Below are 25,686 nucleotides of genomic sequence, written 5' to 3' on the forward strand. Positions count from 1 at the left end.
GTACCCTTTTTAAAACTGAAAATGATGTTATACTTCATACCCAACGCTCTTTATAACGTCTTATAAAAGAAAACGGGGCTTGTTAATTGTTTTATATTTCAAATCATTATCACTGTCTCCAGTAGATGTAAATATATTCGCAATGTTTTTTTTTTTTTCTAACTTGCAATGAACATATAGAAACACATAATAAATGGTAGTTTTCTGTTGTGGATTTTAAATTAGTTTAAGGTTGACTGGACATTCTGGAGACTGGACATTAGGACCATGCCGAGTGTGTCCTGCAGAGGCGTCGCGTCGTCACGTCCTCCTTCCTCTGCTTCTTTTCGACGTGAGGCCGACTTGAAGGGAACGTTCTCGAGAAGGAATAGAAATAGGAGCGGGGAGTACAAACTGCAAGTACCCCATACAGCTGGTAAGAATTTGCAATGTTCACTTTGTTATTTTTTTTTAATCGAAACACGTAACTGGTCTATTTCTAGGTTTGGGGTTTCGCAAAGGTTATAAAACGCGAGTGAGCGCCATGCTGGTTTTTGGGCCCAGGTAGCCGACGGCTAGCGGTGTTAGCATCCGAGGCCTGTTAGCAGGCCGCTGGGGTTTCGATGCCGCGACAGATGAACGTTGACAACACGCTCTCTAAAATGGGGACGCGGTGCTTCGCGTTAACCTAGCAAATCTCTATAAGATAGACACGTTTCCTTTCAATATTTGCGATGTCTGTGGTTATTATTCCAATTGAAATTACAAATTCTATTTACTTTAGTTTTAGTGTAATCTCACCTTAAAGCCTTTTATCTTTCTGAGCGGGAACGAACGCATGCAGCTTACTAGCATGCTAGTCAGTAATTCATTGTAATGCTACTCAGGCCTCTGCGCACTACTGAGTCGAAGAAAATGGCATTGGCTAGGAATATAAAACGGCAAACTCAAGTAGATATCCTCATTAGTTTGTTGGAGCCTCTGTAAAGTTGCATAGAATATAAAAAAAACCGTCTTGCTAGAGGGCAGTTTGGAAACTGTTGGTCTTAAAGGATGTTGTTTTACACCATGGCAACGGCATAGTTTTTAAGACAACCGATTCAATTTTGCATTATAGTCTGACCAGAATTGGTTTTGGAAATGTGGCGTTTGTTTGTTTTGGAATAATGGGATTTACTGCGACAGTGATGTTATCAAAGCCCAGTCCTCCATTAAATTGCTTTTTTTTTCCTCCAGAATTTTAGTTTTTAATCTTCCATAGTTTCCAATTGTAAAACGATTACATCACCTACAGCCTAATCTTATGGTAGATATTAGAGTTATCTACCATAAGGTATGGTAGATATAGACAAATATCTATAAAATGTTGCATAAATGCTATCAAGATTATGTGTGTAGGTTAAAAATAGTTGCAGCATTTGAAAAACAGAAATTCTGGGATTATGTGATAAATTGTGACTAAATCACAATCAGTCTTGATATTAAAACATTTACTAGATAGTCCAATGAAATATTAAACAAATATAGTATTATACTTTTTAAAGATAAATAAGTAAACAGTGGGTTTTGTTACTCTACATCTTGAGCAATGAAATGAAAGAAAATAGCTTTTTTATGCATAATTTTCAATTGTAAATGTTAAAGGCCCATATCAAAACGAGATTAGCATCTTTTTAAAGTTCATACGGACCTTGTGTGGCGGAGGTTGGTTTGTGTATCAAATGTGTTTATTTTTGGTGTTTAGCAGGTATTTGGTGGTGGGGGTTCAGAATATCTGGTTGATTTTGTTTGTTTGTGTTTTTTTAAATTTATTTCTTAAAATTGTACTTAAATATAGTTTAGTGAAGGTATGGGAACCCAACAAACTGCCGGGGTTCCCATACATGTTAGGTAATTAAGTACCTTGTTGTTTAAGCTACATATTCCTGCAATATTTTTGGAGACACTTGTTTATTGCGTCAGGTGTCAGAACTTTAAAGGTGGTCAAGTAAGAAAAAACAACTAAGTTGTTTTAATAATAGAACAGAGTGCACCAAAAAACTACTTTTTCTAGAAAGTCTTATTGTGATGGAAATAATTGCATCCCTTTTCTAGTAGTTGGGAAGACTCATTACTTGTATGAGTCTTCTGTATTAGCATTGATATTTTCTTTTTCACTAATTTATTGGCAGTCATACTGTTATATATTATCCCATATGGAATCTTTTCTAATATTGTGTAAGGCTAATTCCCGGATCATAATTTGTTTATAGATTGCATCCTACTTGATTTACTAATGGATGATTATTGTCTCTGTTTGAATTTCTACCCAGCAACTATCATTTAACCAAACCTACGAATACCTGCACACACACCCACCTTTTAATGGCTGTTTATTTAACCATTTTGTTGTAGTTTACTTATCCTGGTGGTTAAGTAGTTTGATAATTAATGGACATTAACCATAAAAATGCTTTACTTCTATTTTATTTGGGTATTATAGTAAAGATTTTATGGAACGCCTTATTTCTATTGGTTGCTGGTCAAATCGTTTTTGACCTCATTTGTTATTATGAATCAAGACCTCTGATTAAGATCCCACAATATTACAAAATCATGATAAAGTAAATGACCAACAACTGTTGTAATGCTCAGAGTGCTGCAAACTCTCATCGTGTCACACCTTTCACATGTTCATCTAAAACATTGTCCAGTTGAAGTTTTTGAAGGCGTGTTTAATTCTGAATATCGAGAAAGCCTTCAACGGATTGTTTGGACTCTCTTTTCTTTGCTATTTCTGTGTTTTCTACGGCTTCAATTTAAATATTGTTTTATAGTGGTTTTGGAGTGTCATAGTTGGCCTTCTTTAATTAGAAAAACCCAACTACACAATGATGTTTTGATAGTAAAAAGGAAGGAGGGCGATCTACTTCAATAAAGTATTTTTTTTTTTTTTTTAGCAAAAGATTGGTCAGGGTTTCCCTTAATGTAATATAATCCTGGCGGGCCACCAGGCTTAGCATTGCTTATTTATTTAAGTTTTTTTTTATTTTTTATGTTTGCATTGTTTAAAACCTTATAGTTGGTGTTCAGGCATTAATCTTCCAATCTTTCAATAACACATGATTATCAAGTGATATTTTCAAATTTCCTGCCAACTTTAAACATTTTTTAACTCAAAAACACGACGGCCTGCTGGATGAATGACCGCCTGACCGCCCAACCACCGGGCTCAACAAGTTATCTGGGGGAATGAGCCTTGCTTGGTTGTATCATTACTTTGGCTCATCATAAAAGGGTTCTATGAATGGGACTCTTCCAGTCATTGGCTTAACAATCATCCTACAGAGTTTGTGATCTTTTCAGTTACATTTTTATTTTGCTTCCTTTCACTCTTCATCTTATTTCATTACCATCCTTTTACCAAACAAGCCACATCTTCACGATCCACATCATGTTCAAATATTGATAGGAATTGCTCCACGATTAAGTTATTTCCCGTTGAGTCTGATTTGAAATGAACTATTACATTTACTAGTCTTTGTAGAATAACTTCTCCGGATATCAGTTCAGAACCACCATTTTATTTTCAATCAACAGCAGATGAGCAGGTTTTGAGTTAGCAGAATATTTTCCGTGTTGTGTGCTGTCCTTTCTAGTGTAGCCCAACATGTTTCGTGGCAGTCACGCTCTCTGACTTTTGTCTTATTTTCGCTCAGCCTCAGGAGCAGTGAAGTGTCTTCATGGCAGTTCGTCGAGGACACAATAAGTACTTTAAAGTGAGTATTAATCCCCTGCTCCCATTGCAAGCAGTGTTGTAGTCCTTAACCTGTTTGCGAAATAAAAAAAATTTAAAAAAAGCAAATTGCAGTCACTGATTTCTAACCCAGCAGAGACTTTTTGCGATTTTGCGTTTTACTTATTCCGTAAAAGTGGGTCTACTTTATGGTAAATGTGAAGCACACACACTTATGCTCAGCTCCCCCCTTCTTCACTGGTTCGATACAGGACTTTCTTTCATCCTGTGCGTCTCGCTCACTGGAATGCACGATCACAGTCCCTCACTGATTTGAATGGACCTCAGTCAGGTTGACTCATGGATTAGTTTCCATTTCAGTCTTGATTTGAATTCAGCTGGCAGCAGCTGACTTGCAATCCAATTTCAAAACATCGTTTTAGGAAATGGCAGTAGGAGCTTTTTAAACTGTTGCCATTCCCTTTCAGTCCTGCTGTGGTCTTTTGATAGATCCTGGAGAACTTTCCAAACTAGATTTGACCAATTTAGCAGAAAAGAAAAATAAATGAACTAATAAGTGGACTGACTCTGTGATGGGAACAGTGTTGTGATGTCATTGTGAATAGAAGAACAGATTGTGCAGCTCTACGCATTATTCCTACAACATTCTGGTTGCACAAAGTATTTCCTGTTGGACTGCTTCCTTCCTGTGACTTGACAGAAAACTGAACATTTTCTACCTTGTATGGTAGAAAATGTATTTGATTATAAAATAAAATCTTATTTTATTGATTTAATTTTTGTTTTCAGATAGACCCACTTAGTTTAAATCTAGGTCAGTTCTTGAGTAATGCAGCTTAAAAATATTTTTATTAAAATCGATTTCAGTGCATCTTTGCTCTTTTTGTATTATCAAAAACAATGCCACCAACTGTTTATTTACTACCTCTTATGGGGATGTCAATATAAAGACTGGATAATGTAATAAAGTTTGGTTAAATTAGGAAGCTGATTTATTTATGTTTTTTAACTGTACTGAAATTTTTATGTTGAATAAAATAAAAATTTAAACAAATTATTGATCAATGATTTAATTGCTTGCAGAGCAGTAACTTATACTACCATCTGTCTGGCCTTTTCTGATTTTTAATGTTGTGTACAAAGTGACTGGGATGATGATTAAAGATTTTATAAATGTGGTTCTCTAATACAAACATACAGTAATCATGAGCAACAAGGCAGATTAAAAATCATAAAGGTGCCATGCATGCATCTTTATCTTTAAGAAAAAAAGGTTTTACTGACATTTACACAAGCATAGTTTGTTATTATTGTTATTATCACAAGTGTTTCATTAAAAACTGATAAAAAGTTTGGATTGTCACCTGATGGCATAAATGATCAAAATCACTCTTTGTTATTTGTCTCTTTCAGATTGAGGTTATAATTTTAAAATATTCTCTTAAGGAAATTTCTATTTGAAATGAATACATTTTTCTCACCAACTTGTATCGATTTCTTGTTGTGTTGTGTGGGACCGACCTGTTCTTTTGTCTTAAAACCTGCACATTGTCACAATACTGAAAAACAATACACGTATAAAGTATTTCTCGATTTCCCCGTTCTGTTTACCCCCCTGTGTGCTTATCATGGTTTGTTTTTGGTGCCAACTGGCTGACTTGCAGGACGTGTATGAGATGTCGAACGGTTATGAAGATCACATGGGAGGGGATGAGGCGAAGGATGCAAAGACTAACCTGATAGTGAACTACCTGCCTCAGAGTATGACTCAAGATGAGCTGCGAAGCCTCTTCAACAGCATTGGAGAGGTCGAGTCGGCCAAGCTGGTGCGAGACAAAATGGCAGGTAGGCAGAACTGCGAAGAAGAAACACACACGTAACAAACAAGACGAGGCATAAACCATAGAGTATGTAGATTTAACAACAAAAAAAACACCCATTTTAATTGTCAAAGGAAGCCCACAAGATGTCATGCGACTCCCAGAGGCCTAATCGTAACCCTCACAAACCAATGAATGACGTTACATGGGTTATACTCACTTTTTATAGCTAGTCAATGGTTTAGACTTTATTTATTTGACCAAAAGCTCCCAGTAGCAACGCCAGATTTCTATCTTGAGTGTTTAGGACCTTTTCTTTGTAGATGACCTTACCTTTATGAGGTTTAGTTCCTGACCTCTTTCCTGGGTTCTCTTTCCTTGCCTGTTCTGTTCTTTTAAACTGTTTCAGATTTACTTCCTGCTTAATTTGCTCGTAGTTTTTGACCCACCGTAAGAGTTTGCTATTGGAAGGAATCCAATTCTCTTTTGACGGTCTGTTTACTTTGCACACCATGCAATGTTTAAGATTTGTTTTGGTTTTTAATATTTGTTTGCAGATTATTTTGAACTATACAACGTTTTTTTTGTTTTATTTTATTGTTTTCCTTTTTTTTTCTCTAGGCCACAGTTTAGGGTACGGATTTGTTAACTATCTTAACCCTAGTGATGCAGAAAGAGCTATCAGTACTCTGAATGGACTAAGGCTACAGTCCAAAACTATCAAGGTAACGTGCAATAAGGTGTTCTACAATTCTCAAAGCAAGGATGTTATTTTCTTTTCACTCTCCTGTGGTTCCTGTGCTGTCCGCTAACTAGCTAGTACATGTCAGCCTGACGAAGGGATTGTGACGTCACAACTCACTCGCTTCCCTTTCTGACATGTCTGATTTTGACTGGCCTTTTATGTATATATTTTTTTTAACCTTTGAATATATTTATTTTTTTTATTTTGTAGTTATGTAATTTTTGGTTTGAGCGACAATATGGGAAATCAGAGGCAGAAAATACTTATTTTTATCAAGTTACTTTAATTTATTTTTTCGGATATAAGATGTTTTTTTTTTTTTTTTAGCGTATCTCTAGTGAAGTTAATATTTTAAAACACTTTAGATAATCGCCAATGTGTTCTGGTCAAATTGTTGCCTCTTTTGGTTAATTTCTTTTAAAATTTCGTTGATATCCTCCCAAAATTTAGGCTGATTTAGTATTTATTCCTTCTGCCAGGTTTCATATGCACGGCCCAGCTCTGACACAATAAAGGATGCAAACTTGTATATCAGCGGTCTGCCCAAGGCCATGACTCAGAAGGATGTGGAAGAAATGTTTTCCCGCTTCGGGCGTATCATAAATTCCAGAGTACTTGTTGATCAGGCTTCAGGTACGACAGGTGAATGACTTCCTTGCTTCTCAAAAATTGTAAAACATTTATTCTTTTCTGCAAGCCTAAGCCACCAGAGCGCGGGCCTTCTCATGCTGAAGTGTGCTTCTGATGCTGTAACGGTTTGCTCTGCTGCTCCCAGGCGCGTCCCGCGGCGTGGCTTTTATCCGGTTTGATAAGCGAGCCGAGGCCGAAGAAGCCGTCAAGAGCCTGAACGGCCAGAAGCCGCCCGGCGCCGCCGAGCCAATCACGGTGAAGTTTGCGGCCAACCCGAACCAGGTGAAGAACACGCAGCTCATCTCGCAGCTCTACCACAATCAGTCGCGGCGCTTCGGGGGGCCCCTCCACCACCAGGCACAGCGGTTTAGGTGAGAAATGTTGGGAATATTTGAATAAAATACTGATAAACTAAACAAAACAGTCATATGTTATTACATTACAACTTAACATTTGAGTGTTTCATTGTGACTTGATGTGATCAAATGAAAACACATTTTGTTTGCTGTTTAAGATCTGAAAAGTGTGGCGTGCACTTTTACGTCATGCATTCGACTGCAGCTACAGATTAAATTTTAGTGTCTGATGGAGCCTCTTAAGGCTGAATGTTTGGAGTTATTATCCAGTTTTAACGTTGTTTTACAGTTTTTTTAGCTTTATTTTCCCTGCCACTCTGACCCCACATCATAATGATGCCACCACCATGTGTTACGGGTGGGCGAGAATCATTCAGTTGATGTAATGTGCAATTTTTTTTAAAACACATATTGTTTTTATAGGGTGGCAAAAATCTCAGTTTTGGTCTTATTAGAAAAGTTTAATATTTCTTCCCATGTGCTATTATGTCTTGCTTTCCTTTGGTCCAATAAACAAAATCCAGTTAACTTAATTGTTGTAACGTTACAAAGCGTAACCCGCTCTAGGAGTGTTTCTAAGTAAATGCAAATCCTTGCTGTTGCCAGGTTTTCTCCGATGGGCGTTGACCATATGGGGGGCATGGGAGGCGTGAACGTTCCCGGGAACAACTCCTCCGGCTGGTGCATCTTCATCTACAACCTGGGCCAGGACGCAGACGAGAGCATCCTGTGGCAGATGTTCGGCCCTTTCGGCGCAGTCACAAATGTCAAGGTGATCCGTGACTTCAACACCAACAAGTGCAAGGGCTTCGGCTTCGTTACCATGACAAACTACGAGGAGGCGGCCATGGCCATCACCAGCCTGAACGGGTACCGGCTCGGAGATAAGATACTGCAAGTGTCCTTTAAGACTAGCAAGGGCCACAAGTAGAGTGATTTGGACAATGGGTTTAGAGGAGTGCAGTAAATGTGCTGTGTCAGGCTTTTTTTTTCTTACTCTCTCTCTCTCTCTCTCTTGCTCTCTCTCTCTTTGTAGAAAGGTGAATTTAAATGCCAAAGGCTGGCACATTTTTGGTTTAATCATATTCAGAGTAAACTGAGAATTTTGGTCTTCTGCACCTTTGTACTTGTCTAAAAACAGTGTCTAATTTTTTTTTTCTTGTCTTTGTTGTTTTTCCAGTATCATTCTACTCTTTTTGGAGGGTATTATTATTAATGTCATTCACTTTCAGTCAATTTTGAGTGCGTAAAAAGACGTAATCCCACACACTGACTTTTGGAATTGTTCTCTGAAGCTAAAATACTGTTATGTTATCTGTGTTGCATGATTCTCGTTTAGGAAAGCATGAGGACGACAGAGGGCTCATTACTGGGCAAAGATGATTTAAGCTGAAAACCTGAGTTGTTCAAAGTATAGACAATTCAGTGGTTAATATAGAGCAAAAAAAAAAAAAGAACCAATTTGATCTGTTCACATTGAAACGGATGCCTTAAATTGTTATAAATCGAAAACCGATCTGTTTGGCGTAAAAGAGCAAAAGCACTTTTAACCAGTTATTGTTTGAAGTTGCTCTGGTTATCAACCTTTTTGATGTTAACGTAAAACATTAGTTCATCCTCTGACCAACATTTTAACTATGAGGAGCTTAGAAGCAAAATCCTTTTTGCTTTGGTACCCCTAAAAGTGTATTTTATTATTTGTGGTATTTCATTAGTCTTGTTTAAAAAAGCAAAACAATACAGTAAATAAGACTAAAAACGGACCAAAGCCAGGGAGAGATCTAACAAATCAAGATTTTTCTAATGTGATTTAGTAAATTAATACTTTGGATTTATCTTTTTTCCAAGCGGTACTGACAACAACCCCCCTGTTCAGTTCTCCTGTTTTCTTTTTGTTTGCTTTCTTTTCAGTTATTTTCTTTTGCTTGAGTTATTTTTCTTTGTAGAGAGCTACATTTTTGTTTCAGTATAACTTGCAGACGTTTGCAAAGGAGAGCTCGTCTTAAATTTGTAGGAGAAATTAAAGACCTTTGTTAACGATTTGAATTTAGGTTTGCTTTTGTTTGTTTCTTTGATTTTTGATTGTTTCATTATAAATATTAAACCATTAAATTTTCTTTTGTTTCGCTGAACATTTTGTTTGGTTTGTTTCTTTTATTTATTTGAAAATTTATTTTGAGTTTTGTTTTTTTGTTGTTGTTTTCTTTTTCTGTTTTTTTTTTTTTTCCAAAGCAGAGATTCTTCAGTGGGAATTTTGAACAACATAACAGGATCACATTAAAATATTCAAAATTAAATGGACCAAAACTACCGTAATTCAGATCATTTTGGGGAAATGTTCAGACTTCATAGACAACCTATTTCAAGAGGAAAGTGAGTTTCCGGTACATAAGAAATAATAACAATAATAATAATAGAAAAATTAAATCTCTGTTATGCAGGATTAGAAAGTCCAGTCAATATATTAGATGTAAGAATCATCTCCAAGAATCTGGTTGCTTTTTTTTCTTTCTTTTTTTTTTAGAGTGATGCATATTGAATATTTTCTAGGCTGATTCATTGTAGTTGACTAAAGTGACACAAGTTTTATTTCATGAAAATATTTTAATGATCTCATATTTGAGATCTTTGAGCAGATTTTGCTTTTATCGAGTGAGGTTTGAATTGTTTTAAATGTCTCTGCTCACGTCAAATAGTTTAGGAACTCTCTCTTGGCGTTTAAAGTTCAGCATGAATTTTTTTTTTTAATTCAAGTCTAACAGAAACTTTATATTTAAAGCCACATTTTAAATCTAAGACTTATGTGAATTCAAATGGTAAGTTTCCACCCTGTTTTAAGTAATCTGATTTATAAAATTCATATATATAGTCTTAAAAATAAGACATTTTGCTTCCTAATATTCATATTTATGTCACCGTCCTTACCTCTGTGCAATATTTTAAAGCTTGCTTAAAGCTTGCTTGGACTTTTTTTTTTTTTTTTTTACAGGTTCTGTTTTTTTTACTGACATGTTAGTGCGTTTGTTCTTTTCTTTCTGCAGTCTTGTTTGATATGAATGAAATGTTGAGGTTTGTTTCAGAGGCAGTCAAAACATTCTGCAGTCTGCCTTAATTTATATGATAAAATAGTGTAAAATACAGGAAGTGGCATTTATTTATTTGAGTGTACGCCGTTATACTTGATACACATTCTAGTGTTTTTAATAGGTTTTATTGACCTGTTCTTTTTGTTATGAACATGTTTAACACTATGTTCGAGTTCATTAATGTCTGCTAACCTTGATTAACTTCATTAAAATGTGGGAAAACTACAGAATTACTAAAATTAAACGTCTTCAGAAGCCTACTGTGAATTTTGTTTAGTGGTTGTTGAATATCTGTAGTATTTTGTCATAGGTTTAAAAAAACAAAACAAACTTAACACAATCAAAACTGTTTGTAGCACTTAATCTGTTCATCCACGTTATTGAAGCTGTTTATTAAGAATGCACATTCAAGAACATTTTTAAAATCTAAACCGATCTTTATTGGTTGGTAAAATAAGAGAAATCAAAAGGGAGAAGTGTATAATGTAGAATAGTAAAGTTTAATAACGGCAAGCATTGTGTGTTTTTGCATCTGATCTGTAAAATGTCCTGAAAATAGCATATATATTCGCAATAGCAAACTACAGTAGGGTAATACTACCTGGAGGACAACGCAGAGGTCCTCTTTAGAAAAATGAAATGTGGAAAAACAAAATCTTCTCTTGGAGTATTGCAGAATTTTATTACAAAACAAACACAAATCTCAAAGAACACGTATAAAAACAGAAATGATTCTGTACATTCAACATTCAAATCCACTTTTATGCATTGATTTTGTGCCCATTTATATATATATTTTTTAAACATACAATATCTAAACTTCCTGTTGTTTAGTTTTTCTAAATGGTTTCTATTAACATTCAAGTCTTCCCATTTATTAGCTTCATATTAAGGCAGCTTGAAACCTTACAATCAAACTTGGAGTCAACTTTATAAGAACTGTTTGTATCTGCTTGTCACCGCAGGTCGATCAGTATTCACTCATACCACATTTGGTTTATTCGTTCTTCCTTTCCGCTCGGTAACCCAAACTTCAGGTTACACATTATACGCTCCCCTCATCCAGTGTATTCAGTAAAGGAGGTTTTCTTAATTCAGCATGGCACTGGCAAAATATACGTTAAGCCACTCCGCCTTGACTCAGTTTGCTTGACTATGAAGATATACTGTATTCCCTCCCCAAACTAAGCTCCCTGTGCTTCAAGTATCTCCTCTTGAGAGGAATAAATCTCATGAATCCCTTTCAGTTCCCTCAATAAAACAGGGGGGCTCAGACTTGGCAGAGATTGTAGCAGGGCACGGGCCTCTCCAGCACGTTGTCCCCATCCACCTCGAACACGTAGTCGCAGCGGTGCGCGATCAGGGGCGCGTCGGACATGGCCACGCTCTGATTGCCAAACGAGATCACGGTGTCTCTCTGGAGGGAAGAAGACGACAGGAAAATGGCTATTGAGGTTGTCGTTTTTTTTTGTTTTTTTTTAAGTTAAGATCTACAGAGGAGTCCAGGCTGGTCATAATGTTACATCAAGAAACAAATCTTACCCTTTCATTACTGACAGAAGAACCAGCAGAAGAATTGGCTGCAACAGCTGCTGCTTTGTCAAAGTCCTTTTTGCACAAGTGCGCCATGATCCCAGCTGCCAACGCGTCACCCAGAACGTTGATCATCGTCCGAAACCGATCGCTGCAACGCCAAGCGAGAAAAACCTTCACTCAAACTGACGCCACCTGTTTGGGTTTTTTTTTTTTTTTTCTTCTTAAATCTTAGGTCAGACTTACAGAACCCAGTCGATAGCCACGATCAGGGAGATGTCAGCAGGCGGTAACCCCACAGAGGTCAGGACTATCACCATGGTAACCAAACCTGCTTGAGGTATGCCAGCTGCCCCAATGCTAGCTGCTGTTGCTGTAATGCTGATACAGAGAACAAAAAAAACAGATGGAAGATGTAAATCGGTTCTAAACACAGAACAACGGGCGGGATGGAATCCTCAGTGTCCGTCCTCACCTAATGGTTACCAGCTGGCCAAAGTCCAAGTCATAGTCATTGACCTGAGCAATAAATATAGCTGCCACGGCCTCATACAAGGCCGTCCCGTCCATGTTGATGGTGGCTCCCACCGGCAGGACGAAGCGGGCAATCTGCCGGTCCACCCCGCAGTTCTCCAGGAGACACTTCATTGTGATCGGTAGCGTGGCTGAGCTGCAGAGAAATACGGCCGGCCACAAATTAGATGATAAGTTTGTTAAACTGAACTTCTTCATTTTAAGAATAAGTCAGCAATGATTGTCGCACCTGGACGAAGTCGCCAGAGCAATGACGAGGGCCTGCAACAGGCCTCGGATGTACGTGAAGGGGTTTTTGCGGGTAAAGAAGAAGTAGAAGAGAGGCAGCAGGATGAGGCCGTGCACGAACAGACCAGCCAGGACGGTGATGAAGTACATGCCCAGTTTCTCTCCCAGGTGGGCTGGGTCGTGCATGTCCAGGATCTTCCCTGCGACCAGGAACACTATGCCAAAGGGGAAGTACCTGCAAAGAGAAGAGAGGAAACCTTGTTTTCATTCTATTAATCAACCTAAAGACTTGCATCAACACAGGAAAGCATCCAGTACCTTATGATGAATGCAAAACAATTAAATGTTGATAATGTTTTCTCCTTTTGAAGGTACATCTTTTCGTCATCTAAGTTTTTATGTTTTCTCAGACAGTGTCGAAGAGCAAGTTTGAAGACCAAAGAACTACCTAATTGTAGTGCCCTGGTGTAATAATCATATACATATATATTTTTTTGCTTATAGAGGCTCAATATTTCCTTATCAACCTTGTGTTTTTTTTAAGTCCCTAAAAATCTTAATATCAGTCACAAAGTAGCCATTTTGAAAAGTCATCTGCTTTTCTTCGCTTTGATTTCTTCATTATTGTCATAAACTGAATTTGTAACAGGTAAAACTAGGGCTAAAATTAAGTTTTGTCTCCTCCTGCTGGACATTTAATAAATTGCAGTCTGCCTTGGCTTCACTTTGCCTATTTGCACCTCATTTAAAAATAGAACTGCAAAAATTAATGAAAAATTAAATGCAACACACAACTAACCAATGAATTGTCTAACATTATTTCACTGATGCAGATTCAAATGCACATTTGTTTGTGACAGTGATTAAAACAGCTCATTTGTCAAATGGACTCCACATTTCGACAATTTTGTCTTATTAGGCTACATCATGCTGACACATCTTCACTTTTTTTTCAGACATACACCCTTTTTGTGGGGTAGGTTAACCCTAACCCTAACCCTCGTCTGCAAAGAGTACCATCAAGAAAGGTTTGAGTTTGCCTTGAAACAAACTGACCAGGCCGATCTCGACCTCATGGAACACTCCTGGGATTAACTGTGACACAGACTGAACTGAACCTTTTCATCCAGCAGAGGTGGCTGACCTCGCTAATGCTCCTGCGGCCGCTGCTAGGTCTCAGAAGAGCAGAGGATGTAATAGCAGATTAACGCTCGTGGCTTTGGAATTAGATGCTCGTAATCACACATGATGTGGTGCACAGGTGGATGTGATGTTCTGCATTGGGTGGGTGGGGGGGGACAATGCCAACTACATCCACTTAGGTGAATTGAAACTAATCTTGTTTCTAGAAGTCCGTCTTCGCCATTGTCGGATTTCTAACAGGATTGCGTGTGAAGCCATGAGGACTCCTCAGACATCTCGGCTCACCCTTCAGCCATTTCTTTGATAAGATTTATTCCTCAACCTAATCTGGCTCTGCCATGTGACCAGTGGGATGTTTTAAGATGCATTAGATTGTCAGTAATCGCTCCTTTTTTGTAAGAGAATGCATGTGAGGGAAAGTACAAACTCACCACATGGCCGCATTAATGATCTTCATCACGCACTCGTTTATGCACTGGCACACGTTGACCAGAGGCAATCCTCGTTCGCCCATCTTCCCCAGCAGCAGACCTGAGATCAGACACAACAAAGATGCATTTGTTGCAGTCAGCAGATGCGTTTCTACTGTTTCATACGTGTATAAAAACATGTTGAGGTTGTTGGGTTTTGGGGTTTTTTTACGCTGAAAGACAGAATTTTTTATTACTCTCTTCAAATTCAGAAGTTTATACAAATCAAGACTGAGATTCCTTTAAACAGTTTGGGATATCCCAGGTGATGATGTCATGCTCTGTAAGCTCCTTAAAGGTTAAATCACACGATTTAACTTTGATGTGGCCACGCATGTGAATCTTAATGGGCACCTCAAACACACTACCACTGAGTGTGACATCGTGGGAAAATAAAAAGCTCCAGAAGAGCGTTGTGGATCCCCAAAAAGTCTGGACCATTTACAAAAGCCCCCCCAAAAAAACACTTTTATCTGTTCAATTATGTCCCATTATAGACACAAGGAGAATGTTCAAAAGAGGTCAAACTGTTGAAGAAGAAGAAGATACTCTCTGTGTCCCACGTATAGACAAGATGGCCAGAAAAGACCTTGTAAAGATGCTGACTGAAGCTGGTGAAATAGTCATTATCCTCAGGGAAACCCGTCTTTCACTGACACTGGATAAAAGTTCACTCAGCAGAGAAGTACAGAGGAGGCAGCATCATGAGTAGCTGATTTACTGCAGCAGGAAATTTCATAAGTTGCATCTCAAGGACAGAACGTCACGCTAAAACACTGAAGCAACATCAAGAAAATACATCTTGTGTGCAAATGGATCTTCCAAATGGACAATGTCTCTAATCAAATCAGGAACAGAGACAATGACAGCAGCTTCCTGACTAAAACTCCAGAAACGAAGCCTGTGGAAGTCATTTAAAAGGCAATTACACAAATAATAAAATCTCTCTAAAGCTCTTTTGTTGTTCTCCTATTTAGCGGATAGTGGGACAGTGAGGAAGTAACAGAGAAGATATCAAACGGCTACAAAGAAATGCCACAAAACAATATTTTTCTAGTAAGATTACATTTAAGTTACACCGTTTTTTTCTCATCACTTTTTTCCCCTTTATTTTGGTTTCAGTTTGGAAGCTATTTTCTTACCCATGGTTGCTGAGAAGATGACAATCCCCAACACGTTCATGCCTTTGCTCGTACTGGGAACGATTTTATACTTGATGTCAGGCGCGGGAGTGATCTCCAAGAAAACGGGGTGGCCGAGTCGAGGGTTGTGATAATCGGGCATGACGTAGACGAAGTTGGCCTGAGACTCTTTCTCGTTGGCGCTCTGCACGCTTGGCACCAGGTCCGTCCGGTACTGAAACAAAACAAATGTAAGATTCAAGCTGATGGACCTCATCTGGCATTAGTTTCCAAGGTGTCTTATGTTTTGTTTTTGTTGTTGTTGTTCTCACCTGCTGAAATGTAGCTTCAATTAGATTGGATGGGATCATATTCCTGGACAAGACAGCAAGCATAAAATCACAGGTGAAAACACTAAAAGTAATTGCAAATTGTTTTTAGTGCACTTACAAAATAAGGTTAAAATTGCTGGCGAAACATATGAGTCTGTTGCATTTTCTTTTGAGTGTGTGTGAGATTAAGATTATGAATCTTACATTAGAAATGCATATTAATGGCTTAAATGGCTGGGGGGTTTTTTCTTCAGGTTTTGTAACAAGACTGAAATATTCAAGGGAGAACCACATATTCTACATACTGAAAATAAAAATGGAACCCGTGAAACCACAGAAAAGAAACAATTCCTCGTGTTAAAAAGCAAGATTTTGTCCTTTCCAGCAGACCATGTTCCTCTTTATATCACTATTTTGTTCCCCTAGTTTTTTTTCCTGACGACAGCAGAACAAAGGATCCACTTAAATTACGGCAAACAGCAGTAAGAGGTTTACAGGCTGAGGCAGCAGCAGCCTGTACTGGGACTGCATTTATTTATACAGCAGCTGTCAGAGGCCCCGGCAGCTACGTCATCAGACACGTAACGCGGCTGATAAGTACAAACCGCACATCTCTGCAGTATAATTAGTTTTAAGTCGAGGGTATTAGTCGAGCCGGGCCTGGAGAGCCATGCCCTAAGCCGGAGCACCCTGTGACTTCTTTCTCCTGTAGGGAAACTGAGCAAAGAGCTTCTGTGAAGGTTCAGGCTTAGCAGACCACAAATTATTGCCCTATTTTTACACCAAACACCACGTTGTTTTGTCGTACCGTCTTTTGAAGGTGGCACTCACAGATGTTTTTTGGGGAAATCCCATTCTCTGCTTTCCTTTAACCTTATGGTTCTGTAAACTGTAATGGGAGGTGAGTTTGAGTCGCGTTCTGGTGTCTTTCTGAATAGAGTTCTCCCTCTGCATGCATGGCTTCCTTCTGGGAACTCCAGACTCCTGTTGCAACTCAAAAACTTGACTGCTAGCTTAACTGGCAGATTGATAATTTAACCTGTGTGCAGGCTGTTTGTCTTGTGTGTCTTTTTGTTCATACCCTTTAACAATTTTACATTTTATTGCATTATAGCCATAAAAAAATCACTGTACCTACTGCGTTTACGGAAATGCATATTTGTGAAATGGAAGTAAAAAAACAATTAAAAAAATCCATGGTTTGATTTCAGATTGGATAGGGATCTTCTGTGAGCAGCAAATTTTCAGGTCTGGCCACAGATCATCAATTGTATTTAGGCATGGACTTTGACTAGGCCACTCTAACATGCACAGATGCTCTTCCATTGCAGCTGTGGCTCAATGTTTTGAACTCCTCACCTGTTTTGCAGCCTTCTACAGTTTTGTTTTTCTTTTTACGGTGGTTGTATATTGTCTATCTTCCCATGAACGCTGACCGTCTTGTTCCTGCTCGGGAAGATTCTAACCCACATCATGATGCTGCCAACACCACGTTTCAATGTGTTTAAGTGTTTCGGACTAGATCGTTGTCTTCATGCCTTACTGCCAACTTAAAATAGGTATTCATAAGATTTTTTTTTTTTAAACCAAGGTTTTGTTTTAAACTTCATTCACAAGGATCATATTTTTCAAGTTCATAAATAATAGCCACCCCATCGACAAATTCTGATGGAGTTACCATCAGCCTCTTCTCTACTTCTCTGATTAATGCTCTTTATTTTTTCATGGGTGGGATGACTGACTTATGGGATTTGTAGCTTAATTTTGGTCTAAGCATATCCACGGTGTGTTCCTCTGTTTTCATGATGCTGTTTATTCATTAATGTTCTCTAAGAAACCTCAGAAATATTCACAAAACAGTTGAAAAGAGAAGAGAAACCATCTGGAAAACCATATCATTTTCCTTCCACTTTATACTGGAGCGGTACGCTGTGCTCCATTGCATAATCTCAGTTCAAAATATCGTTAATTTAATGTGATTAAACACTTGAGTATTTGAGTAATGAGTCATTTTGCAAAGCATTAGGATCAGTGACCTCACTGCCTACTTCAATAAAGTCGTAAAACTTTGCTAGCTACTAATTTGCTGCTCATATCCTGCTCACAAAGCAACGTCGTTTTATTCCTGAGCAGTTTTGTTTTTGTTTTTTGTTTTTTTTAATGCTGACCTAATGAGGTCGAGCAGAGCGTCGGCGGAGGTCATGACGGGGCCCGTGCTTCCATGGTGACCGTCTTTCTCTTGCCCCGTCCCCGGGTGAATGATCAGCACCAGGATGATCCCCACAATCACGGCGATGAAGGTCGTCCACAGGTAGTACGTTATCGTCAGGACACCCAGGCGGCCGCTGGCCTTCGTGTCCATGGCCGACAGGCCAGACATCAGACTGGATGGGAAATTAGAAACAATGAGATCAAACTTGTCGCGTTCTTTTAGCTTTCGCTGCTTTCTATTTATCTGAACTGGTTTGTTGGTCATTGAAAGTTTCAAGTTTGTCTTTTAGCTTTCTTGGCTGCAGATTTTCTCTCATCTTTGCCTCCTTTTGAAGCTCAACCGTTAAATCAAATCAGTTGTGTTCGGTTCATAATTGACAGATTTAACTTTGTGAATATTTTTAAATTAAAATCAAGATTGCTATCTGTTACTACTAACAACCAAAGACTGCAGGTGTGATTTCGGCCAACAAAATGCCACTAAAATCCTGGCTTTTCAGACAATGTTGACCAACAACTTCATCTCTGATGTCAAAATGATCAGGTAGGTTTAGTCCAACGGGTTTAAAAGGTTCTTACCTGGAAGTAATGAGTGGCAGAATTAACATCTTCAACATCCTCATCAATAATTCTCCAGGGAAAGAGAAATAGATCTTTGCCTGCAAAAGGGTCAAACAGAGTTACGTAAATAAAGGTCATAATAATAATTGCATTGTCTTCTATAGAAGATTTAAGATCATTAGAAATCAAACAGCAGTTAAAACTGAACTGCTGAACTGTGTTAAAACACCCTGGACAGGTCGCCAGTCTGTCGCAGGGCAACACAGAGACATACAGGACACACAACCATTCACACACACACTCACACCTATGGAGAATTTAGAGAGACCAATTAACCTGACAGTCATGTTTTTGGACTGTGTGAGGAAGCCGGAGAACCCGGAGAGAACCCACCATGCACAGGGAGAACATGCAAACTCCATGCAGAAAGACCCCGGGCTGGGAATCAAACCCACGACCTTCTTGCCGCAAGGTGGTAGTAGTAATTGTGTTTTTATGATATGATGCAACACACTTTGAGCTACCTTGTTGCTCCAATGTGCCATGTAAATAAACTTGATTGATTCACTGATAGCTGCCAGGCGCTTCAGCTAGAGAACTAACCCATTAATACCTTCGTTTAATTTCTGAAGAGGATCTTTAGACTCATTTGTTGATTTATAAGCCAGAGTAGGATCCCAACTTGAGAACCACTGTCCTCTACAAATTGATCTAGGCGAATATTCACTCAATGACGACCTGTGATATTTAATTTTGTTTAGTTTAACAACGTGGAAAACAGATGAAGTTCTTTATTGGTTTTCCTCAGAGCTTTTTGTTAACCTTTTAATCCAAATGTATCTCTTTTGTTTTAATATACTTCATCTCTGCCAGTTTTCTTGTGAACATTAGTGGAATATAAATGCTTTTTTAAATTATTATTATGGTTGCATTCTTTGTTTATAGCATTTAACACCCCCCATTTACCACAATATTGCAGTATTAGGCAGTTTACCAAGAAGCTCCCAATTTGGCGATGACAATTTGGCTTTGCATTTATTCTTATGTAATTATTTGTTCAGCAAGTAAGCTTCCTTCAGCCTCAAGGATTTCCGTGCACAACCATTCTGGGTGTGCGTCAATAAGTCAGTTCCTGTCCAAAAGCATTAAGCTCCTAAGAATATCTCACCTTACCAGTTCAGAATAAAAAATACTGCCCATACCAAGCAATGAATATCTGCTCAGTTTGTGCATGTAAAATCAATTTCTAGTTGTATATCAGGTAAATAATTTAATAACAAAAATAATTACATTAAAGAACAACTAAATCAGCATCAATGTGAAAATAAAACCATCTCTTTAAAACTGATATTAAGCAGAAAAATAACTCACCCATTATTTGCAATAATAGTGATGAAACTAAACCAAAAATGTTTTTGAGGAGTTTAAGATTAGAAATTCTTCTGGATTACTGATTGTGAGTTAATGACATGCACATATTAATATAATTGAATGTTTTATGGTAATTCTAACCGTTTAAATTGTGTCTCTGTGTGTTTTGAGATGCTGACCTGACCTTCTTGTTGCCTGTTGCGCTCACTTGCATAACTGACTTTCACTAATTTCTCAGCGCCGTTTTACATGCGTTTGTTCTCTTCGTTCACACGTTTCACAATCTAACGGAGCACTTCTATTTAAAATCCGGCACTTCTTTGCTTATTGGTGCTGATTTCCCCTTTTCTCTCCCCCATTCGTACCTGCGTGGAGAGGTTGAACGTCCTCAGCGTAAATCCAAGACCACAGCCGGTGATGACGGCAAACACGGACAGAGTCAGCAGCCCGTTCCTTTTGCAGTAGTCCTTCACGTACTCCCTGACTTTCACAGACACCGCGCCTTTAAACAGCTTCTTCCACGTCTCCATCCCTGTTTCAGACTCGGTCCTCAGCCCAGCCGCGGGCCCCTGCCCCGCTTAGAGTCCACTGACGTCCAAACGCTCCCCGAGGGCCTCACGGTGCCTGAGCGTATCTCAACAGGAAAGTGAGACAGGGGACAGAATGTGAACCTGACCTGATGTGGGTCCCGCTAAACACTGAGGAGCTCATCCAGTCTGAGAGAGGAAGTGTCGACAAGTCTGATTCCCGGTAAAGCATTGCCTAAAAGGATTATCCCTATCTCCCTCTAATAGAGGCTCCTTCACAGCCACAGAGGCTTACTGGAGAGGTTAAAGGAAAGACGGCAGCACCAATTAGTGCCCCCATTCATAGCCCATTGCAGATTATTGGTACCCACCCACAAGCCTTCCCATTCATGGAACCAGAGCACCCACGCGCCCAACTCTATGGTTGTCTTTAAGAAAACCCAAAGTTTCACTTAAATTAGCGCGACTTACTAATGTTTTTAAGCTCCAGAAATTACTTTTATTTTAATAACACACGTCGATATATAATTAATGATGACAAATATGTGGAATTGGCCTTTAGAAAATGAAGAAATGCGTGTTTTTTCATAAAGTAGGACTGAGAGTGGCGTCCAAAGGCCGCAGGAGTAGCTTGTCTTTGTTCTCCGCTGTCCCAGTTGTCGGTCTATTTCTGTGACCTGTTTGCATGACTTCTTAATTCTGCAGTCAACCGACGTCTGCTGACGTCTCTGGCTGCGCGCTGATCCAAGAAAGGACGCCAACATCAGCCTGTCCTGCCTAACAATGGCCGCCCACGTCAACTGTGAACAATCCAATAAAACCTAATCTGTGCTTTGGTGGAGCATGACATGGTGCAAACCAGAAAGATATACTTTAAATACATCAGAACTTTATTGGAATACATTTATTTACCCCCTTCCGCGGACCAAATTTATGTTTATTCAAAAGATGTCATCTAATAGCTACCTTTTAAAGTGGTCAGTTCGACAGCTGCTAGCATAAACTAGCATACCTGCCCTGCAGAAAAATATTTTACTCTTGATTCTGCTTGACAACTTCAAAAAAAATGGAACCTGTCAAATTTCACTATGGTACATGGGTTCTTTATGGGTTTCAGCAACTGTGGTAAATATTTGTACACAGACTCTTAAATAAATTACATTTTATTGTAGCTAGTAACATAATCTCACAGTGTAGCAAAACCCACAGTAAAGATATTTGTTTTAGATTAAATCATCACAAGCTGGAGGTCTACCTTATGACTTAAATGAATTTTGGAATATTTGGTCTGAATTAATGTGAAACAATAAGGAAGAAAATGTGCATGTTTGTAAGAGTCTGATTTCGGTGAAGCTACTTGCCTCAACGTGCACATCTACACAGTCTAAACAATACTTATAAAATCACAAAGATAGAAATCAGGGGTGGACGACTGCCCATATTTACTTTGCCACTGTTAACAGGATGATAAATGAGGTAAAACAGCAAATCTTTCAACAAAGTGCAGAAAAGCATCATCTCTGTATTGATGCTGAAGCTAAATCAAAACTGCAGGCAGCAGCCAATGACTTACAAAGAGGATAATTAGTGTTAAAGAAGATTTTATTTGAAACAAAGAAAAATAAGGTATACCTTTAACTGACTTCAGCTGAAAGGAAATTATTTAATTCAAGTCACTTTTGTCTGAGTCAAAAATCTAAATTGGAGTAAAAGTAGCATGAAAGGTTTTTGCATTATTGTCAATCATTGAAGTTTTTGTGATATTCTGGTGTTTGAAAGATCAAGCAGAGGGAATGTGGAGACGAACGCAGGAACCAGAAAAGCCACGTCAGATCAGTGTCTTTGCTAACCCAAACTAATAAGTTAGCCTACTAAAAACTATACCTAGAACAGGTTTAACTGTATTTTTACCACTAGAGAGCAACAAACCACTCTATTACAGTTTTAATCTGTGGAAAGAGCATCAATAGAAGAAATATTAAACTGAGAAAAAGATGGTGAGGTTTCATCTCTGTGTTCAGTGGTCTGTATCAGAGTCTGTTCACTTTCTGCTCTAACAGCTCAGAGTGTCTGCAGTCTGACTGAGGGAGGTTTTTGTACGGCTAATAATCACTGTGTGAACACGCCGGCATCATCTATTTCATGGTAACTCTGACAGTAATAAACTGCAGCATCTTCAGCCTGAACTTCACTGATGGTCAAATTGAAGTCAGTGTCTTTTCCACTGCCACTAAACCGAGCTGGAGTTCCTGAGTGAAGTGTGCTGACAGAGCGTATCAGGAGTTTTGGAGGTTGTCCTGGTTTCTGCTGATACCAGTGCAGACAATCATCACCACTGCAAAGGATCCTGATTTGTTACAGTTGATAGTGACAGTGGATCCTGGTGTAATCGTCTTCACTGCAGGTTGAGTCACAGTGATCTGAGCTCTGCATCCTGCAGACAAAAACAAATCCTTCATTTGTCAGCAGAAAGAAAGGAGAGAAAAGGCAGCACATCATGTTAGAAATGTTGCTGAGTGAATGAACCTGTAAAACAGCAGCAGCTCAGCGTCCAGATGAGGATGGTCATGGTGCTTGTTGCTTCTGCTGGCTTGACTGACAGATCTGAGTCCTGCAGTGTTGAACTCACAGGACTATAAACCTTCTCAGTTCACTGGAGGATCAGCTGACCATGCAAAGCCTCCACTCTATGGAAATCATTTCTCTGCTCTCAGCACCAGACAAACAGAGACACTGAACCAACACTAATAGATACTGGATTTAAAACTCTCATCATCTTATTGCAATAGAAGAAAATCAAACAGAAACAACATGAAGGATTTTCACTTCTTGGATTCAAATTAAATCTGTCTTGGACATCCTAGGATCATTTGACTCTTTTTATAAAACTCACAGGTAAATATATTATATATCAATGTAAGATGATATTTTAAAATATTTTTATTAATTAAGTTACATTGAAAAATAGTTTTAGCATTTAAACATAATAGAAGCTGAATTGTTAAACAATGTTGCACAGGATGGAAAGTAACTCTTGATTCTCATTAGTGATAAACCAAAAATATTCTTTAAAATTATGAAGCAATTTAAAGATGAATTAATGTTGAATGATTTGCAGATTAAATACAGTTTAAACTGGGATTTTTATGACTTTAAAAACATAATTTCAGCAGCTAGATGTCTACTGACAGTGCAGGAGGTTTTTGTACGGCCTCTCAATGAGTTTGTATCACTGTGGTACACTTTTGGTGGAGGAACCAAACTCATCGTTGACTGTAAGTACCAGAAAGTTTTTCTTTGTAGCAAAATTAAAAGAATTAAACTTTTTTTAACTTTACTGATTCCATTTCCAGCAAGGTTTGTTCATTTTATTTGATTTAAAATGTAAATGTTTATAAATTTATGACTGAGCTTCACAGAAGTTTGTGTTGCTTCACAACTGTGAAAATCTAAAACAAACAACCAGTAAAAATGATCTAGAGAAACAATAAAATGTACAGTTTAAAGTCATTTTATCAATGCTTTGGATAATTTAAGTTTGAATTTTTCAAACATCAAAACCAACATTTTATTTCTTTTCTCAGTTTTTTGTCTTTTCTGGCTCATTTGTAGCTGTTAATCCAACATGTTTGTGATTATTTCTTCATTTTTAAACGTTCAAGCTGAATTCCTGTCAAACTGAACTAATATTTAGTGAGTGAACTCAGAGCAGCTTTGTGTTCACGGTTCATTTGTTTTCCATGTAGTTTAAAGGAAGTGAAAGAAACAGATGTGGACGTTTGAACTGTTTCCACTTGAATGTTTGGTCTCTCAGTTGAACCATCAGAAAATCGTCTCAGCGATTCGTTACTCAGAGTCTCCTGTGATGAAGACGTGCTGAGTAACGATGAAGAGTGAAGGTGTCTCCAGCAGCCTGGGTTCTCACTGCTGCGTCTTTTCTCCCCCTCTCTCCTCCAGTGGGTGTGTTGCGGCCCACCCTGACCGTCCTCCCCCCCTCCAAAGAGCAGCAGCAGCAGAGCAGCGTCACTCTGGTGTGTCTGGCCAGCGGGGGCTTCCCCTCCACCTGGAGGCTGGGCTGGAAGGTGGGGGGCAGCAGCAGGTCCTCAGGGGTGTCTAGCAGCCTGGAGGTGCTGGGGGGGGACGGCCGCTACAGCTGGAGCAGCACCCTGAGCCTCCCTGCTGACCAGTGGAGGAAGGCGGGCTCAGTGAGCTGTGAGGCCAATCAGAGTGGACAGAGTCCTGTCACTCAAACCCTGGAGCCTGACCGCTGCTCAGAGTAGAGCTGCAGCTTCATGGCTGGAAACCATCATGCTGTCATGTTTTATTCACAATCATTACTTTTCACCTTTCATTCGTCTTCCTTGTGTTTCTCATGTAACTTGGAGTAAATGGATTGTTTCAATAAAAGTGCAGATTTATGAGAATCACTGTCTTTGTATTTATTGTTGTGTTTCAACGTTCATGTTCTTCATCAAACATCATCTCATCTTCATTTCTTTAAAGTTTATAAAACGTTTTAGAAACCTGCACATGTAAAAACCTTTAGGTAAAAACTAAAGACTCTTTAGTGTTTGTGAGGCAAAGCTTCAGAAAACTTATAGAGAATCCATATTTATAAAACTAATTTCAACATCTGTGTTTATAAAATAATCATTTAGTGGATTTGAACCTTAGATATTCTTTGGTTTTACTTGCTAACTTCTGTGATGTGTTCACTGAACCAGTTCTCATCATTTCTCTGCACCTGCAGCTTTCAGTCAGACTGAAGGAGGTTTTTGTACGACTATAAATCACTGTGTGAACACGCCGCCACCATGGTCACCCAGACAGTAATAATCTCCAGCATCTTCAGCCTGAACTCCACTGATGGTTAAAGTGTAATCAGTACCAGATTTGCTGCCTCTGAATCTAGATGGAGTTCCTGAGAACAAAGTTGAAACTCTGTATATAAGAAGTTTAGGAGGCTGTCCAGGTTTCTGCAGGTACCAACTGAGATCAGAACCAATATTAGAACTTCCTGTGGCGCTGATGGTCACAGTCGCTCCAACACTGACTGACTTTGTTGGTTCAGACTGAGTCAGAAAATTATTGGCAGATGATGCTGAAAGTAGAAATGAGCGATGTTAAAGGAAAACAGTAATAAGTATGAGTTCAAACAAAACTTGATAGATAAATTCAAAAGTCAGTCTGACCCTGAGTGAGAAAACCCAACACAACCATCAGAGCGACTGGAGACGTCATCCTGATGCAGCTTTCAGTGTCGCAGCACAAACACACTTTGGACTTTGTGCAGCAGAAGAACT

At 38.7% G+C, this 25,686-nt stretch overlaps 2 protein-coding genes and 2 gene segments (V, D, J or C); 2 read left to right on the top strand and 2 right to left on the bottom strand.

The window, feature by feature from the left end:
• Positions 1-25,686, bottom strand: part of LOC122846233 — a 66,975-nt gene that overhangs the window by 37,931 nt on the left and 3,358 nt on the right.
• The window catches only part of LOC122846232, a 66,724-nt gene that overhangs the window by 35,926 nt on the left and 5,112 nt on the right, over positions 1-25,686 (top strand).
• Positions 163-9,001, top strand: elavl1a (ELAV like RNA binding protein 1a). Of its 7 annotated transcripts, none has more exons than XM_044143048.1 (7): positions 163-415; positions 3,678-3,737; positions 5,380-5,560; positions 6,157-6,260; positions 6,760-6,913; positions 7,056-7,281; positions 7,873-9,001. In XM_044143048.1, the coding sequence occupies exons 2-7, from the start codon at positions 3,702-3,704 to the stop codon at positions 8,195-8,197; spliced, it is 1,026 nt and encodes a 341-aa protein (XP_043998983.1). In that variant the 5' UTR covers positions 163-415; positions 3,678-3,701; the 3' UTR covers positions 8,198-9,001. The 7 variants fall into 7 exon arrangements, with proteins under 7 accessions (XP_043998983.1, XP_043998981.1, XP_043998982.1 ...); XM_044143046.1 differs by having other exon boundaries at positions 184-415; positions 5,368-5,560; XM_044143047.1 differs by having other exon boundaries at positions 203-415; positions 6,760-6,922.
• Positions 11,034-20,642, bottom strand: slc1a8b (solute carrier family 1 member 8b). Its single transcript, XM_044143038.1, has 11 exons — positions 20,222-20,642; positions 18,504-18,583; positions 17,882-18,097; positions 15,714-15,756; positions 15,403-15,616; positions 14,222-14,321; positions 12,649-12,882; positions 12,361-12,555; positions 12,132-12,266; positions 11,895-12,036; positions 11,034-11,769 (listed from the first exon to the last, which is right to left on the bottom strand). The coding sequence occupies exons 1-11, from the start codon at positions 20,384-20,386 to the stop codon at positions 11,623-11,625; spliced, it is 1,671 nt and encodes a 556-aa protein (XP_043998973.1). The 5' UTR covers positions 20,387-20,642; the 3' UTR covers positions 11,034-11,622.

The sequence above is a fragment of the Gambusia affinis genome, linkage group LG16 (genome assembly GCF_019740435.1).
Source record: "Gambusia affinis linkage group LG16, SWU_Gaff_1.0, whole genome shotgun sequence".
In the NCBI taxonomy this organism is placed as follows: Eukaryota; Metazoa; Chordata; class Actinopteri; order Cyprinodontiformes; family Poeciliidae; genus Gambusia; species Gambusia affinis.

What these genes read in the sequence shown, in the direction of transcription:
- elavl1a (XM_044143045.1), top strand. Translation starts at nt 3,702, where the DNA reads ATGGCAGTTCGTCGAGGACACAATAAGTACTTTAAA. An exon ending in TACAGTCCAAAACTATCAAG is followed by an intron (nt 6,261 to 6,759) that starts GTAACGTGCAAT and finishes TCCTTCTGCCAG; the next exon opens with GTTTCATATGCACGGCCCAG. An exon ending in TCAGGCTTCAGGTACGACAG is followed by an intron (nt 6,923 to 7,055) that starts GTGAATGACTTC and finishes TGCTGCTCCCAG; the next exon opens with GCGCGTCCCGCGGCGTGGCT.
- slc1a8b (XM_044143038.1), bottom strand. Translation starts at nt 20,386, where the DNA reads ATGGAGACGTGGAAGAAGCTGTTTAAAGGCGCGGTGTCTGTGAAAGTC. An exon ending in GGCCAGCTGGTAACCATTAG is followed by an intron (nt 12,267 to 12,360) that starts GTGAGGACGGAC and finishes TCTCTGTATCAG; the next exon opens with CATTACAGCAACAGCAGCTA. An exon ending in GTGGCTATCGACTGGGTTCT is followed by an intron (nt 12,037 to 12,131) that starts GTAAGTCTGACC and finishes TTGGCGTTGCAG; the next exon opens with CGATCGGTTTCGGACGATGA.